The 13,871-nt window shown below is 41.4% G+C and overlaps 1 protein-coding gene across 1 annotated transcript; it reads left to right on the top strand.

Annotated features, from left to right (window-relative positions):
* Positions 1 to 46: 46 nt before the first annotated feature.
* Positions 47 to 7,916, top strand: LOC141003866 (stromal membrane-associated protein 1-like). Its single transcript, XM_073475346.1, has 10 exons — positions 47 to 329; positions 791 to 924; positions 1,913 to 1,998; positions 2,108 to 2,183; positions 2,289 to 2,351; positions 2,472 to 2,547; positions 4,253 to 4,383; positions 5,471 to 5,690; positions 6,568 to 6,905; positions 7,248 to 7,916. The coding sequence occupies exons 1-10, from the start codon at positions 212 to 214 to the stop codon at positions 7,380 to 7,382; spliced, it is 1,377 nt and encodes a 458-aa protein (XP_073331447.1). The 5' UTR covers positions 47 to 211; the 3' UTR covers positions 7,383 to 7,916.
* Positions 7,917 to 13,871: the final 5,955 nt, after the last annotated feature.

Below are 13,871 nucleotides of genomic sequence, written 5' to 3'. Positions count from 1 at the left end.
ACGTCAGAACTCTCGACCAATCCGGTGCTGCCGCCGCGTCAGCGTTAGAATTCCTGTGGGCGGAGAAGGGATTCCGGTTCCGGGTGTTTTCATATCCCACTCGGAGGCGTTCATCCCTCTGATTATGGTCTTTTATGAGAAACTTCTTTCGACTTACGACTGATTGAACCTGAGTTCTTTTTAGTAAAGAAGTACACCAAAAGCCGCGAATATGACGACCCGCTCGGAGAGAGAGAAGGCCCAGAAACTCAACGAGCAGCACCAGGCCATCCTGTCCAAAATGCTGAGAGAGGAAGACAACAAGTACTGCGCCGACTGCGAGGCGAAAGGTGCGACATTCACACTGTCGATTTTTTTTCCACGTTTACTGTTCAAAGTTCACATTTCCAGCCAGAGTCCGCCGCTAAAGCTAACTAACAATGTAGCATCTGCGTTGGTTAGCGTCGCTAAGCTAACTCGCTAGTGTGTATCTGGCTCAGGCTAGTCAGCTGACATCTCTTCCCCTTAAGCTAAACTAAGTGGCTAACTAGCAAGCTAACTTCTGTAAACCTACATAAGCTCCACACAGTGCCTCTCCCTCGCCGCCGCCTTCAGCTCAGCTGCGGGCTGGTTGAACACACCGTGGCAGGTCCTTCAGAGGAACTTGACTCGTGTTTTCAAGTTAGCTCATTGTTAAAGAATGCAGAGCCTGTTTTGGCACTTTAAGTCACTGCATGATCGTGCATGTATATGTGTTTCTTCAGACATCTCTCCATGTTCAAGTAACAATCTGTTGTTCTTGCTTTGTCAGGTCCAAGATGGGCATCTTGGAATCTGGGAGTATTTATCTGCATCCGGTGTGCTGGCATCCACAGGAACCTGGGGGTACACATATCCAGAGTGAAGTCAGTCAACCTGGACCAATGGACCTCAGAACAAATCCAGGTACTGTTTTCTTGTTCGTGTTCTTTGGTTTACACACAGACGAAGATCCCTTTTATCTCATGAATATTAAAGCAGTAATCTCACTGGCACATTATTGCCAAGTCTTATTTGTATATAACACGAGAAGATTGATTACAGCATACTTTTACTTGAAGGCATCTGTCCTCTATTGACAGCCAGACTTTCTATCTCAATGCCTCACACTGTAAAGGGTTATAACACCGCAATAATTTAACACCGCACCTTAATCAACTTGAGAGAGAAAAATTGAACACACAATGTTCAAATTCTGTGCAGCAGAGGTTGGTAGATCCGTGCTTTTAGTGCCTAGTGCGGGCCAAGCTTCAAACATACTGGGTCCAACACTTCCCATAATGCAAATTGATGGTGTGTGTTAGTGTCCCGCCTTTATGTCATTTTGAAGTAACCGTAATTACCAGTTTTCAACTTGCAAATGACTGTTAACATGAGCATCCAAGTCATAATTACAACTGGAAACCCCTTTTCTGAAAGCTGCAACATGGATCCTAATGGCGCACAATGACTGGGCACTTTTTAATGCGAAATTGTTAAAACGGTTACATCGGCGAGGTCTGTCGTCGAAGGCAACTGGACCTAAATCTATATCCCCCAGCCTTCCACAGACTCCACAGGCTTTCTGTAAAGGGTTTGAGCTCTTAAACCCAACCTGTCATAACCCTGATGACATCATCTGGGTGGTTTTCTCATATGTGAGAAAGCCACAGAGGACATCATACCACTTCTTTAACTGGCTACTAGCTAGTATTCCCCATTATGAGCAAACTAAAAGTCATGTAAATTCAGTGGAGTGCCCCTTGAAATATTTCGGCATGCTTATATCAATATGTCATTTACCACAGATGTAAGTTGCTGGAAAAGCTTGAAAATGCTTGAAAAGTGCTTTAATTTGACTAAAGACAAGGTGCAGGAACGCTGTTATATGACCCGGCTGTCTTTCCTCTTTCAGAGTATACAGGATATGGGTAACACCAGGGCCAGGCAGCTTTATGAGGCTAACCTTCCAGAAAGCTTCAGAAGACCTCAAACAGACCAGTATCCTTCACTATCAGCATGCACACATAAAGGAACTTGAACGCCTCATACTATGTAAACTGAAGTCATTTGTTTAGGCCTGTTTGTTTTCCTTTAACTCTGATCTCAGAGCTGTGGAATTCTTCATCAGGGATAAATATGAGAAGAAGAAATACTACAGCAAGAATGTGACCAATGGGAGCAGTGTATGTATCGCTTTTAAATCAGTTCACATGCTTTTACAGAGGAGCAGTTGAAGCTGGCATCAGTTGTTCTGTGGCTTACTTTGAGTTATCTTTTTTATTTTCCAGCCGAAAGATGGTAAGAAAGAGAAAGAGCCAGACAGAGGTAGCAAGGTGTCATCCTACAACAAGGTAGGTATCTCACACACATTGCCTCGAAACTAGAGCTGTACAAACATGCTCCTCAGCATTGGTTTTGTCCCATGTGGTGTTTGATATGCTTGTTTTGTTTATTTTAACTTCTTTTTAAAGAATGAAGAGTCCAGGCCAGTTCCCAAAATCAGCCCCGCTAAGACTTCAGAACCTTCTGTGAACCTACTAGGCCTCGGTGAGTTTCTGTGCACTTCTTACGTTACTGAAAGATAAAAGTCATCTGAAATGTGCTGACTGAGATATTAATGGGATCAGGCTAAATCGGGATTCAGCTTGTAATGGTTTACTTGTTATTACCAGTTGTGCAGATGGAATAAATGATTGAAGGCTATAAACTGGTTGAGCAGTGAGTTTTGAGTTGTAATGGGCATGCAGTGCAGTTTAATTCTTGATTACTGATATTTACACTGTTATTTAGTATGTATATGGCATCTAGGATCCACAGTGTATTGGATTTTTACTTTATATCTGATGAGTGCAGGTTAACTGTAGCTGGTTGCTGTAGCATGCTGATGCTGTGATTGTATACCTCTTCAGCGCGTTATCACATCAGGGGAAAACTGCACTGAACCAACATGTTGGCCCAGTAAAACAATGTCTGTCTGTCGTCAGCTCGTGTCGTCACTGTAAACCTGTTGTCTCGATGTGTATTAATAAAGAAGTGGGATTGGGAGAAAGCGTCATGTCTAAAAAAAAATAAACTCGGTGTGTTCCCCTTTTCAGTTTCTAGCACTTAGCAGTAACATATGAGTGAGTGTGACTGCACATTCCCATGTCACTTTCATCTAACAGGCAGCAGACTAACCACTCTCACATCTGCCGTTCTGTCTTTATCAGCTGTAACTAAGTCTATTGTTATTTTAAGATGCTGTTAATGTGAACTATAAAATTATCCTGCTGCTCTGTAGTTGCAAAACATTAAATACAAGACTTTTTTTTATTTTTGTGGCAGTTAGAGGAAACGCTAAATCTGCTGACTCAGTCACTGAGGTTAGTGACGCACTTGTAACTTCGTGTTGTTTTTTACGTCTAGATTTGGACTCTTTTTGAAGGATCGATGTTAAACATTACAAGGAACTAACAGTATAATAATACGCAGGAAACTGGTTAGATAAAGAGGGTTTGAAGAGGCAGTTTGATCATGCATCATTAAAAGAGGCAACACCTGACCACAGCTGAGCGATTCCTGTGATGTGATTTTGGTTTTAAGACTTCGGGTTACTCATAGATCAAGTGCCGGATTACTTGTGGCAGTTATGTGTAAATATAGACAGTTTTGCTTCCATTAAAATGAGTTGTTCTCATGGTCTAATGGTGGCTCGAACTACAGGTTATTGTTTGTCCACTGATTTCTGTATGTGTTTTGTGCGCGTGGTTGAATGTCAGAGGAATAATGTTTGCTATCACTTCATTACAGAAATTTCATTTACAGTTTAAAAGAAAACGACACATTTATGCTACTGATTGGCGTGGAGGGGCATTGCATTATTTGAATTTACTGTTATCTTTGTTTTGTGGCCAATGAGCTAATAAGGGTAAGCTGATTAATTTTTTATTGTACTAACCATTTAGCTTAATGTGTGAGCTGTTTTGCAGCTGTGGGAGGTCTCTGCAGTTAAATAAATACAAAGACAGCACATATTCTCACATTAGCAAACATGCTCTCTGTTTTACAGCACTTTTCACAGCAATTACATATTGTATTGGGATTTTATTTATGATCTTTCATAATTTCTCAGTGAATTCAGGTAGAATATCATTAAGGAATCATCAGTGAGTTCTTCTGTGTTCTGCTGAAATAGCCCCTCAGGGTTGTTTTTGCTAACTGAGTACGCATCTCTTCCACCTGTCAAGCCGGTTTTTCTACCTTTCTGTCACAGACACACCAACAGCTGCATCAACTAACAATGGTAGCACGAGCACAAGCCAGAACAACAACGACCTGGATATATTCGGCCCCATGGTGTCCAACCCCCTCCCCGCGTCCACATCAGCAGCTCAATTTTCTCAGGTAAAGCCAAACAAGACTTTGACTGGATTTGGTGCTAATTTCTCAATATTTCTAAGGAGGGCTTGACAGTAATGGTTGTCCAGTTGTAAAACTGAAATGAAGTGTGCAGTAAAAGATATAAAGTCAAGTGATAATCATCAAGATCAACACCAATACTGAGAGACAGTGAAAGAGAAACAGAAAATGAGTGCAGCTAATGAGGCAATCATTTTACACAGGGCTGCTGACGGTGATTACTTTCATTTTCAATTAATTTGAGTTTTAATCATTAATCATTCAATGTAAAAATGGTAATGAATGCTAGATACTTTACAGTGATATAAACAGTAATGCTTGAAAAGCGTATTATCCATTACAAAAATCGTTATTGATTTATCCTCTGATAAATGACTACTCAATGAATCCACTAATTGTTTGCTTTTTAATATTGTTTATTGTTGTACTTCCAAAAGCCCAACTTCTCTTTTTCTTACTGAATCTACAGAAGATGAAGTCATTTTTTGGCCTCTGTTGTAAATTACCCTGCTGCTACATTTCTCTATCACTGGCTTTTTTATTTTTACGAAACAATGAAGTTGAGCCCCTGGAAAACTTATTTAAAACCATAAAATTACATTTGTGTTATGTAAAACATATACTCATCATATCACTGTGTTATTGTTGTTATGGGTTATAGAAGTTGTTGTTGTTAAGTCTATAGGATCTGAGAATCACCAAGCCTTATATCTGTACCTGCTACAGTACCAACAGCTTGCCATCAGGCCACAGTTGAAATATGGGGCATTATTATAGAGGACAGGCTATTATCACCCCGTTTATAAATGAATAAAAAATGAAAACCCTTCTGTCAAATTTGGCAAACGGCAGCTGATGGCTGAGGGCCAATATGGTAACACGGTCGTAAACTTGCTCTAACGCCCTGCTCAGGCTCACAGCTATGTGAGAAGTATCAGTATGTGTCACATATTTAATTATGGAAGCTTTGTTGATGATAATTTGTTGAAAAGCATGTTGAATAAAGTGAATCACTCTTCTTTCATTCCTTTATCACGTCTTCAAAAAGTGGGGATCTGTTTCCTCCTTTCAGGTGAGCTCCAGTAACATGGCGAGCACTCCGACACAAGCTCCAGCAGCAGCAGGACCAGCCGGAGGAGGTGCCAGCTCTGGGTCAGGACAGGGAGACCTGGACTTGTTCAGTGACAGCAGTAGCACCACTAAAACTGACGACATGGCCAAGAAGCCCCTGTCCAAGGACTCCATCCTGTCCCTGTATGGAACCAACAGCATGTCCCAACAGGCCCCTGCTGGTGAGGATGCAAATGTTTGGAAATAATGTGAAATATTTTTTGTATTGTAATGTCTCATTTATTATAATGTCTCAGCATAAGCCACCGAACAAGAACAAATATAAGGGTAGGAGCACTTTCTGGACTCAAATTGAGTTTGTTAGAGTTGATCTTTGGATAGGGATGCATGTAGACTTGAGGAAAAGTCCACACACTCTCCTTTAAACTATTGAAATGCCTTTATTGTACTGGGATGGTCCAACTCCAACGTGTTTTGGCATCCAGCCTTCATCAGGGAGTTAAAAAGTCTTTTTTTTAAGGTCTAATATGACCATGCTGGTTCAATAAAGACTTCTTGATAGTTTAAAATAGAGTGCATGGAGTTTTTCTTGTGTTTTTTTAAACTTGCCAAATATTTAATTAAACCAGGAACTATCTGATAAAAGAATGAGTAAGAGAGATTGCTAATGTGATCAGGTATTAATATCATCTTTTGGTATTTGGCAGTTGATGAAGACACAAACCCTAAGTCTTTTACAAAAATGTTCAATAATCTACTTGGAATTCATAGATAAAGATGCTCTTCTAACTCTAGAACTTGCCAGAGAATCGACATATTTTTAGATTTCTTCTTTTTTGTATCAAAGATAATCCAGTGATAGTTGTCTGTACCGACCTGGATACATTGCAAGCAGGACCTGATAATTGCTAATTTGACATACTTTTGATGTGTTACTTTGCCAAAATGTAAATAAATGTAGGCTACACAGTCCCACAGAGCTTTACTAACTTCCTGCTGAACAAACCGGCTCCTTAAAGACTGAAGATTTGGCTAGTTCTGGAAATCATTAAAATACTGAATTCTGCACGTATACATAATATTTTCTTCCCTCCATAGCTGGCATGTTCATGGGGCCCTCCCAGATGCAGTTTCCTGTCCAGGCCGCTGCTGGTTATCAGGCCTTCCCCGGCATGGGCACGGCCATGCCACCTACAACCGTCATGGGTGCCATGATGGCTCAGAGCGGGACAGCCATGATGGGACCCAGTCCAGGCATGATGGTCGGGATGACGATGCCTAATGGCTTCATGGGGAATGCGCCAGCCACCGGTGTGATGGGCATGGCACCAAGGATGATGGGACCACAGGGCGGGGCCATGCCTGCGGGCATGGTGCCTGCTCAGGGCATGTACGCCATCCAGCCTGGGCAGCAGGCTCAGTGGAACATGGGTCAGGTAGGTTGACATTGTTAGAGGTTATTTAAGAAGAAACTCGACACAAAATCTTGTGTTTTGAGGGTGTGTTCAGGTGTGTGACACATCTGAGTTGTTTCACTTGTGACCACACCCAGCTGTGATGATTCATTGCACAATATTGCATTGTGAAGTGCTTAACTGTGCATGGTTTGGGCAGAGCATCCGGTGGCCACCAGATGGCAGCAAAACAGAACTTTAAAACAGGAGCTGTGTAGAAGCTCGTACTACATAATGTTTCTAAGCAGGTTTAAATCTGTAATGTGACTGGAAAAGGTTATAAACAGGTTCTGATGTTAATTCAGATTTCTCTTCCATCCTCAGGTGAATCAGCAGATGTCAGGGTTGGCTCTTAATGGTGCAGGTGGCCAGATGGCCTTCGGTCAGCCTCCGTCAGCTATGGGTGGATGGGCCGCCGCTGGATCTGGCCAGACTCTGAGCACACAGCTATGGAAGTGAGCCTTCGAGCGGGTTGATGGCCGGGCAGAGTAAGAGTCGAGGCTGCAGGAAGGGCAAAATATATCTTGCGCTTCTCTGCTCCTCACTATGAACTGATGCCCATCTCCATCACGGACCAGCCTTCAGAACATGAAAATTGTATCTCTTTTTTTCCCTCCTCCCTCTCTCTGTCTCTCTTTCTCTCTATTGTGTGAGTGAATTGGGAGTCATACAGGATTACAGCCTGGCAGTTTCTGCCTGTCGTATGGTTTTTGATCATAACTTTTATTTTCCTTTTTTGGAAAAAATACAAGGAAATAACAGTCCCAACAAAAATGATATCGACATATCAGAAAAAGCTGCAGGACCAGTTACACAAGCTTTTATTGTATCACTGTATCATTATAAGATTATAGAACATTTAAATGAATAGTATTTAACGGGAGAAGATATGACTATCAAGTCTGTCAGTACTACTCCCAAATGTACAGCGCTGTATAACCTTCTTTTAAAGTACTTGTGGTTCCCCTATAAAATTAAAGTGATAATAAATGACTTGCTTTGCTGTGTCTTCTATGATTTTAAGTGCAGTACAGCTTTTAAAGAAATTTTATGGTTGAGGTTTGGTGTTAAACTGTTCAAAGGGCATTAAAGGGCCTTAAACTTGGTAGCAGTCAGCAGTTTTTATGCCTCCGCGCTTGCGACAGCTGTGGCCAGAGGCATTATGTTTTCAGATTTTCCGACATCCACTTAGACTCGAGGATGAACCAATCTCAGTATCCATCAATTATTGTCTGACAACGATTTAGCCTCTAATGGCAACGGTCAGTGTTTTCTGGCTTCTGGTGTAGCCAGCCGATACACGTGCCAAGACAGGCTTCTTCTTCATTGTGCTGGTCATTGTTTACAGTCTGCTCACAAGTTCAGACACAAGAATGGAGTTGAGATACGACATCAGTGAGTGGATTTTTTAATTTGTTTATCAGCATATGAATGCAGAGAGATTTAAAAGATTGCTGAAGTTCCACCTCTTTTGCTCTCCACATGCATGCTCAAATGTAATTGGTCTAGATTACTCCACCTACGAATGAAACCAGAATGCATTCCAAGAATGAACTGATAAGAATTTGGTGGTCAAAGGGCGAGGTCACTGATCATACAAAAAAAACCTGGACATTTTAGACCAGAACTCAAGAATTTACACACTAATTAAGACAAATTTCACACAAAAGTCCAGTAGGATAAAATGACGCAGTGATGACATTTTATAACCAAAACAGAGGCATACAACCTTGAGGTGGTAATTTTTCGTATTTGTGTCAACAACAAATAAGCATAAGGAATAAATAGTTTATTTTTTTCATTTAATTGTATTGAGAAATGTATTTGTACTGTTGTAATGGACTTGATTCGGTGTGAATCCTGGGATAAGAGGAAACATACCTGCACTGACACACACTTTTATCTCCTTTGCCTGACATCTGATCCAGGTTTCTACCGAGGCAGTGACTCAATAGCACAGTGAATTATGCATGTTGTATTGGTAATCTGAATATCCAGTCCATTATTCAGCAACAATGGATAGGAAATCCTTTTATTTTCAGTTTGCAGTAAGGAGCTCAAAACATCCACTTTTGGAAAGTGCCTTCCAAAAATATTTATTTAAAATTGCTGAAGATACAAGGTGTTTGGTTAATGAGTGAGATCTATTGATCAAATATATCTATATGAGAATTGAGAATTATCTTTACATTGGATGCTCCATAACAAAATTCTTCCATCTTGGTGTTTTGATGATGGAGATTGAATCACTTGACCAACGAACCTTCAGATACTGCACATTAGACAACACAGCGATGCCTTCTCGACGTCTGTTCTGTTTTTGTCCTGAGGACAGGCCATTATGGCTCCTGCCCTCTAGATGGCAGTGTTCTCACATGGGAAAAGTGTAGGACAGAAATGCTTCATATGAATTTCTATCATACAGATTTGATAAAAAAGAACTCAACATTTTAAAAGCAGCTGTCCATGACCTGTCGACAAACGTCTTTGCTGCGTGTTTTCACTAAAGTGACACATTAACGAAGCGTCTATGAATTGCCAAAGTATTGAGAAAGTGTCTGCTGATTCATGCTGTTCATTTAGGAAAGCATCTGCATTTATTGAGATGATTACTGACGTGATAGATGGCTCTGTGGTTTTGGCTTGCACAAGCTGCAGCAGATGTCTCTCTGTGGCTTTGAAAATTAGTCAAACCTGTTATTGAAATTTGTCACTTTGTTGGCGTGCAGCGTATCTGATCCACTGATTCTTCACAATGTACAGGACACCGGCCCTTTGGTGGCAGCATGGCATTAACTTTTATAAGAACAGAGAGTTACCCAGGTAGGTCTGTGGCTAAAATTTCATAAATGCAATATGCGATCTATGATGCATGCATACTGTATATTTCCTTTTTCATCCATTTCACTTGTTGCTGAGCTTTTTCCCCGTCCCAACATTAGTTATTTATTGCAACATACAGAACATTAGTTTTATTGTTACTTCTGCCTTTTTTTATGGTTGGTGCGATGAATGCACTTTTGTTGAAGTTAATTGTTACCCTCTAAGGCACATCCACACAAACTCAGAATTTGGAAAACCATGAGTCATACTACGTGTTTATAGTCAGTAGCAGTTTTGTGGGGAAAATGTGCCTCACTCCGCCTCTGAGCGGTAGCACTTTAGCTCCTTCAACTCTCTGAGTGTTGTGAGTCCTAATAGGGATTTTTCAACAGAATGTGTTTCATTAAACACAAACTATATCTGGGTTTGGGCTTCTCTGTCCAGTGAATGCTGGGATATGGTCCGGTACACATCCACCCAGCCCATGTGAAGCCTTAATAGTGAATGTTGGTTTGTGAAATCACTTCACAGTCATTACAGAAAATTGCAACAGGATTAAACCTCTTCTTTGTACGAGCTCATTCCTTCATGATAACATGCATTGTATATAGCATGCTACTAAGCTGCTGTAAGCATTGTATGCCCTGCCCTCGTAGGTCCATCCTGGACTCGCTCTGTTGGAATTTACCGTAGGGTGTGGTTCCTCAAACCAGCCCTACCTGTTAAACCCCCACCTTATTCTGTACTGCCCAGTCTTACCCCTTTCTTAATGAAACAGGTTGGTGATACTCAACGTGTTGTAATGGTGGGAATGGACTGCCAGTGGCTGTTCTTGCTTACACAGGAGGGCCAAACTCACAACCATGCAAACTTTCGGGAATAAAATCACATCTGTCTCATGCTTGGCAGGGCCTGAGAGCCCCTGAAGTGTATTTGGTCTCGTTCCACTCTCTACCTCTCCTTTCCTACGCCCCGCTGCAGCTCGGGCACAGTTTGAAAACTTTCACAGTAAGGTCTGATGCCATGCAGTGACTCACACCTTCAGAAAAGAGGTTAGGCATTCCTCTCAGCTTGTGTGTCAAACCTAACACTGCTCCAGAATAGAGTCCGCCAGGCGAGTGACGAATGTTCCTCCTCTCTGCAGCCGCTCAATGGACTTTTCTGACCCTGAGACATCAACATTCCTGCAGATAAGGACACCGGCCTCCGGTTTAACTGTTGCAGACACGGCTAATACTTAACTAAACATGTCACTGATATGAATGCGTAAAGTGATTAAAGTGAACAAATTCCCTGTTGAAATACAGCAGGCCCTGCTGCATGTGGCTTTTTCCTAATAGACTTTTTACATTCTTAATCAATGCTATAAATTTGCTTTATAGTACGAATCATTGATTGGGAAATATGATTCACCTCTTGCAGAGAGTTAACTCTCATGTCTGTACGCTAAATAATGCCAACAGCCTTATAACTTAGCACAAGGACCGGATGTTTGACAGGTCTGGCTATGCAAGACTAGTCTAGAGATGGCAAAGTCCACCAAGCATACTAATTAACACTAAATGTCTTTTTTTTAGAGCCATACAAAAAATGAAGAATAAAAACAGCCCTTGCCCCTGTTTTCCAGGCTTGATGGTAACCTAAACTAAGCAAAGCTAGTACATAATAGATGGTGCACAGACATGAGAGTGGCATCAATCTTCTCAATTTTCTCTACAATATCTACCTATTCTTGTCATATACTTATATTGAAATGCACTGCACTAAATGAGTTGTCAACATACTGTAATTTACATTTTACAGACAGGGATTCAGTTGCGGGACAAGGACCGTGGGAAAGTCCCTGTTGTTTCCATGGTATCAATATCAGCACAAAATCCAAAAAATCCAAAACATCCAAAACAACGCTTTCATGTTGTTATCATGAACTCTTCATTAACTGAGCTGAACTCTCGATATGACAAGTACTTGATGGCATCCAGTGAGTAACATCTCATTTTGCCTCTCTGATCCAACTCCTTGCTAGCCTCAGGCCAGTCTTGGATGGCACACAGCCATGACAGGGAGAAGATACAGAAACGCCTGTTGGCAACTTGGCACTGATTCCTATCATATTCCTTTGTGCGACCGACAGCACGCAGGCAGTCTGCCTATTTGTGTGGCAGTAATAATCTAACTACTACTAATTGTCGGCTTCCTTGTCATCCTCTCCCTTCTCCTTATCCAATAAATCCATCCTGTATTGATTTATGACTCAATCTATGCCAAGATGCTCCACAACAAATTTAAGCAAATCCTCCCACCACTCCCACTTTAAGTAATGTGGTGCAGGCTGTGGGTTGAGCATTAAACTGACAGTATATTTGACTACCATCATATCAGTGCCATAAAAAGGAAATAGGCCGCCCTGCTGCTTCTGAAATCCACCTTGAGCTCCTTCAATTTGTCCATGATGAGCTGCAGCTTCTGATGCATGAGCAAATAGACTGAGATGATTAAGAGGTAACAACTGCTCCATTGTAACCCTGAAGGTCTATTTCTGTCTTCACAGTTCTGTGCTGGATTGTCAGTTTTTGATTAATCTGTATTCTACTTGGAGTGTCTGAACTGTAATTAACTGTTTGGCCAGTAATAAAGCCACATTTAGGTGAAATAAGCTTTGCTGAGAATTAGATGAGAACAATCCTGCTCTTATGTCTCTACACTAAATATAAGCTAGGGCCAGGGGACATTATCTCAACTTTGCATAATGACTGGAAACATGGGTAACTAGCAAGCCTAGCTCTGTTCAAAGGTTAAAGAAATCTGCCGACCAGCACCACATTATTATGGATCTCGCTGCCTTTCTTGCAAGACTCCACCCCCCTCTGCCTCTGATTGGCTTCCTTCATTGGCTGCATTCTCTGCATTTGACTCAAACTGTTATCTCATAACGTAATTCTGGTTGTCTGGTTGTGTTTTTCTTGCAGTTCTGAAATGGGGGTTTATGAGATGAAGTTTCCCCGGTAAACACACCGACCTCTTTGGCCTTTCCGTCCCGGTCTTCTGCTGTTCCTCTTGGGGTCACTCATCCTCCAGAGCAGCTTTTCGATGCTAGTGTCTCTGGGCTCGGCAGATTGGACAGACAGCTATTCTGCAGGGCGGGCTGCCACCGGGTTGCCCTGCCACTGGTCCTCCCTGCAGACACCCGACATGACTAGATAGCCCAGAGACACTGCAGCTGCGACATCGCAGAGGTTTGTATGTTTACAAGGAAAACTACAGCTACAGTTTTACAAACCAACGACGAGAAAAAACACAGACACAACCTATTAGCACCAGGCAACCGCTGCACATACAGTTAGGAAATAGCACGCTAGCTAGCTAATTCCTGGCTCATTTGTTGTCTGATTAAACAGTAAATTCCAGTGAACTACTGTACCAGGACCACGACCAAATCTCCTAGTTGTCTATCAGTTTAACTTCACTGCTTTTCTTGCCTTCTCTGTCGAAAAATGTGATGGATGTATTTTGCACCAGGACCACAAAGCTGTTGAGGCTTTCGACACACGAAAACAAGGATGAAAGCCAATCAGAAACAGCCAAAAGACATGAAGCAGAGGGAAATTGCTAGCCTAGCTCTGTTCAAAGGTTAAACAAAATAAGTACATTATATCTCATACTTTCATTCTGTTCAAAATAGAAATGGTTCAATGGTTTGTGATTGGTTTTACATGATTCATTTCTTGCCCACAAACTAGATACCATCATATGTTAAAATGTGAGCTTTATAATTTCTAGAGGGTGTTTTTGTTTTTACCTTTGGACAGAGCCAGGCTAGCAGTTTCCCCCTGTATCCAGTCTTTATGCTAAGCTAAGCTAATATCTCCTTGCTCTAGCTTCATATTTAGAGTACAGACACGAGAGTGGTATCAATCTTTATCATCTAACTCTTACAAAGGAGGCATATAAGCTTGTATTTCCCAAGGTGTTCCTTTGTAAATACTAAGCTATTCTTTAGCTGGACATTTGGTAGATTTATATAACACGTAATTAGAGTCGGCTTTAAAACCTAATACGGATTTGGACTGTCACTGTGAACAATGCTGTGCATATTGGGAGACCTTTAGCAATTTCGTGGCATAA

Source organism: Pagrus major, chromosome 1 (genome assembly GCF_040436345.1).
Source record: "Pagrus major chromosome 1, Pma_NU_1.0".
NCBI classification, from domain to species: Eukaryota; Metazoa; Chordata; class Actinopteri; order Spariformes; family Sparidae; genus Pagrus; species Pagrus major.
This window is presented reverse-complemented; position numbering and strand designations above follow the sequence as displayed.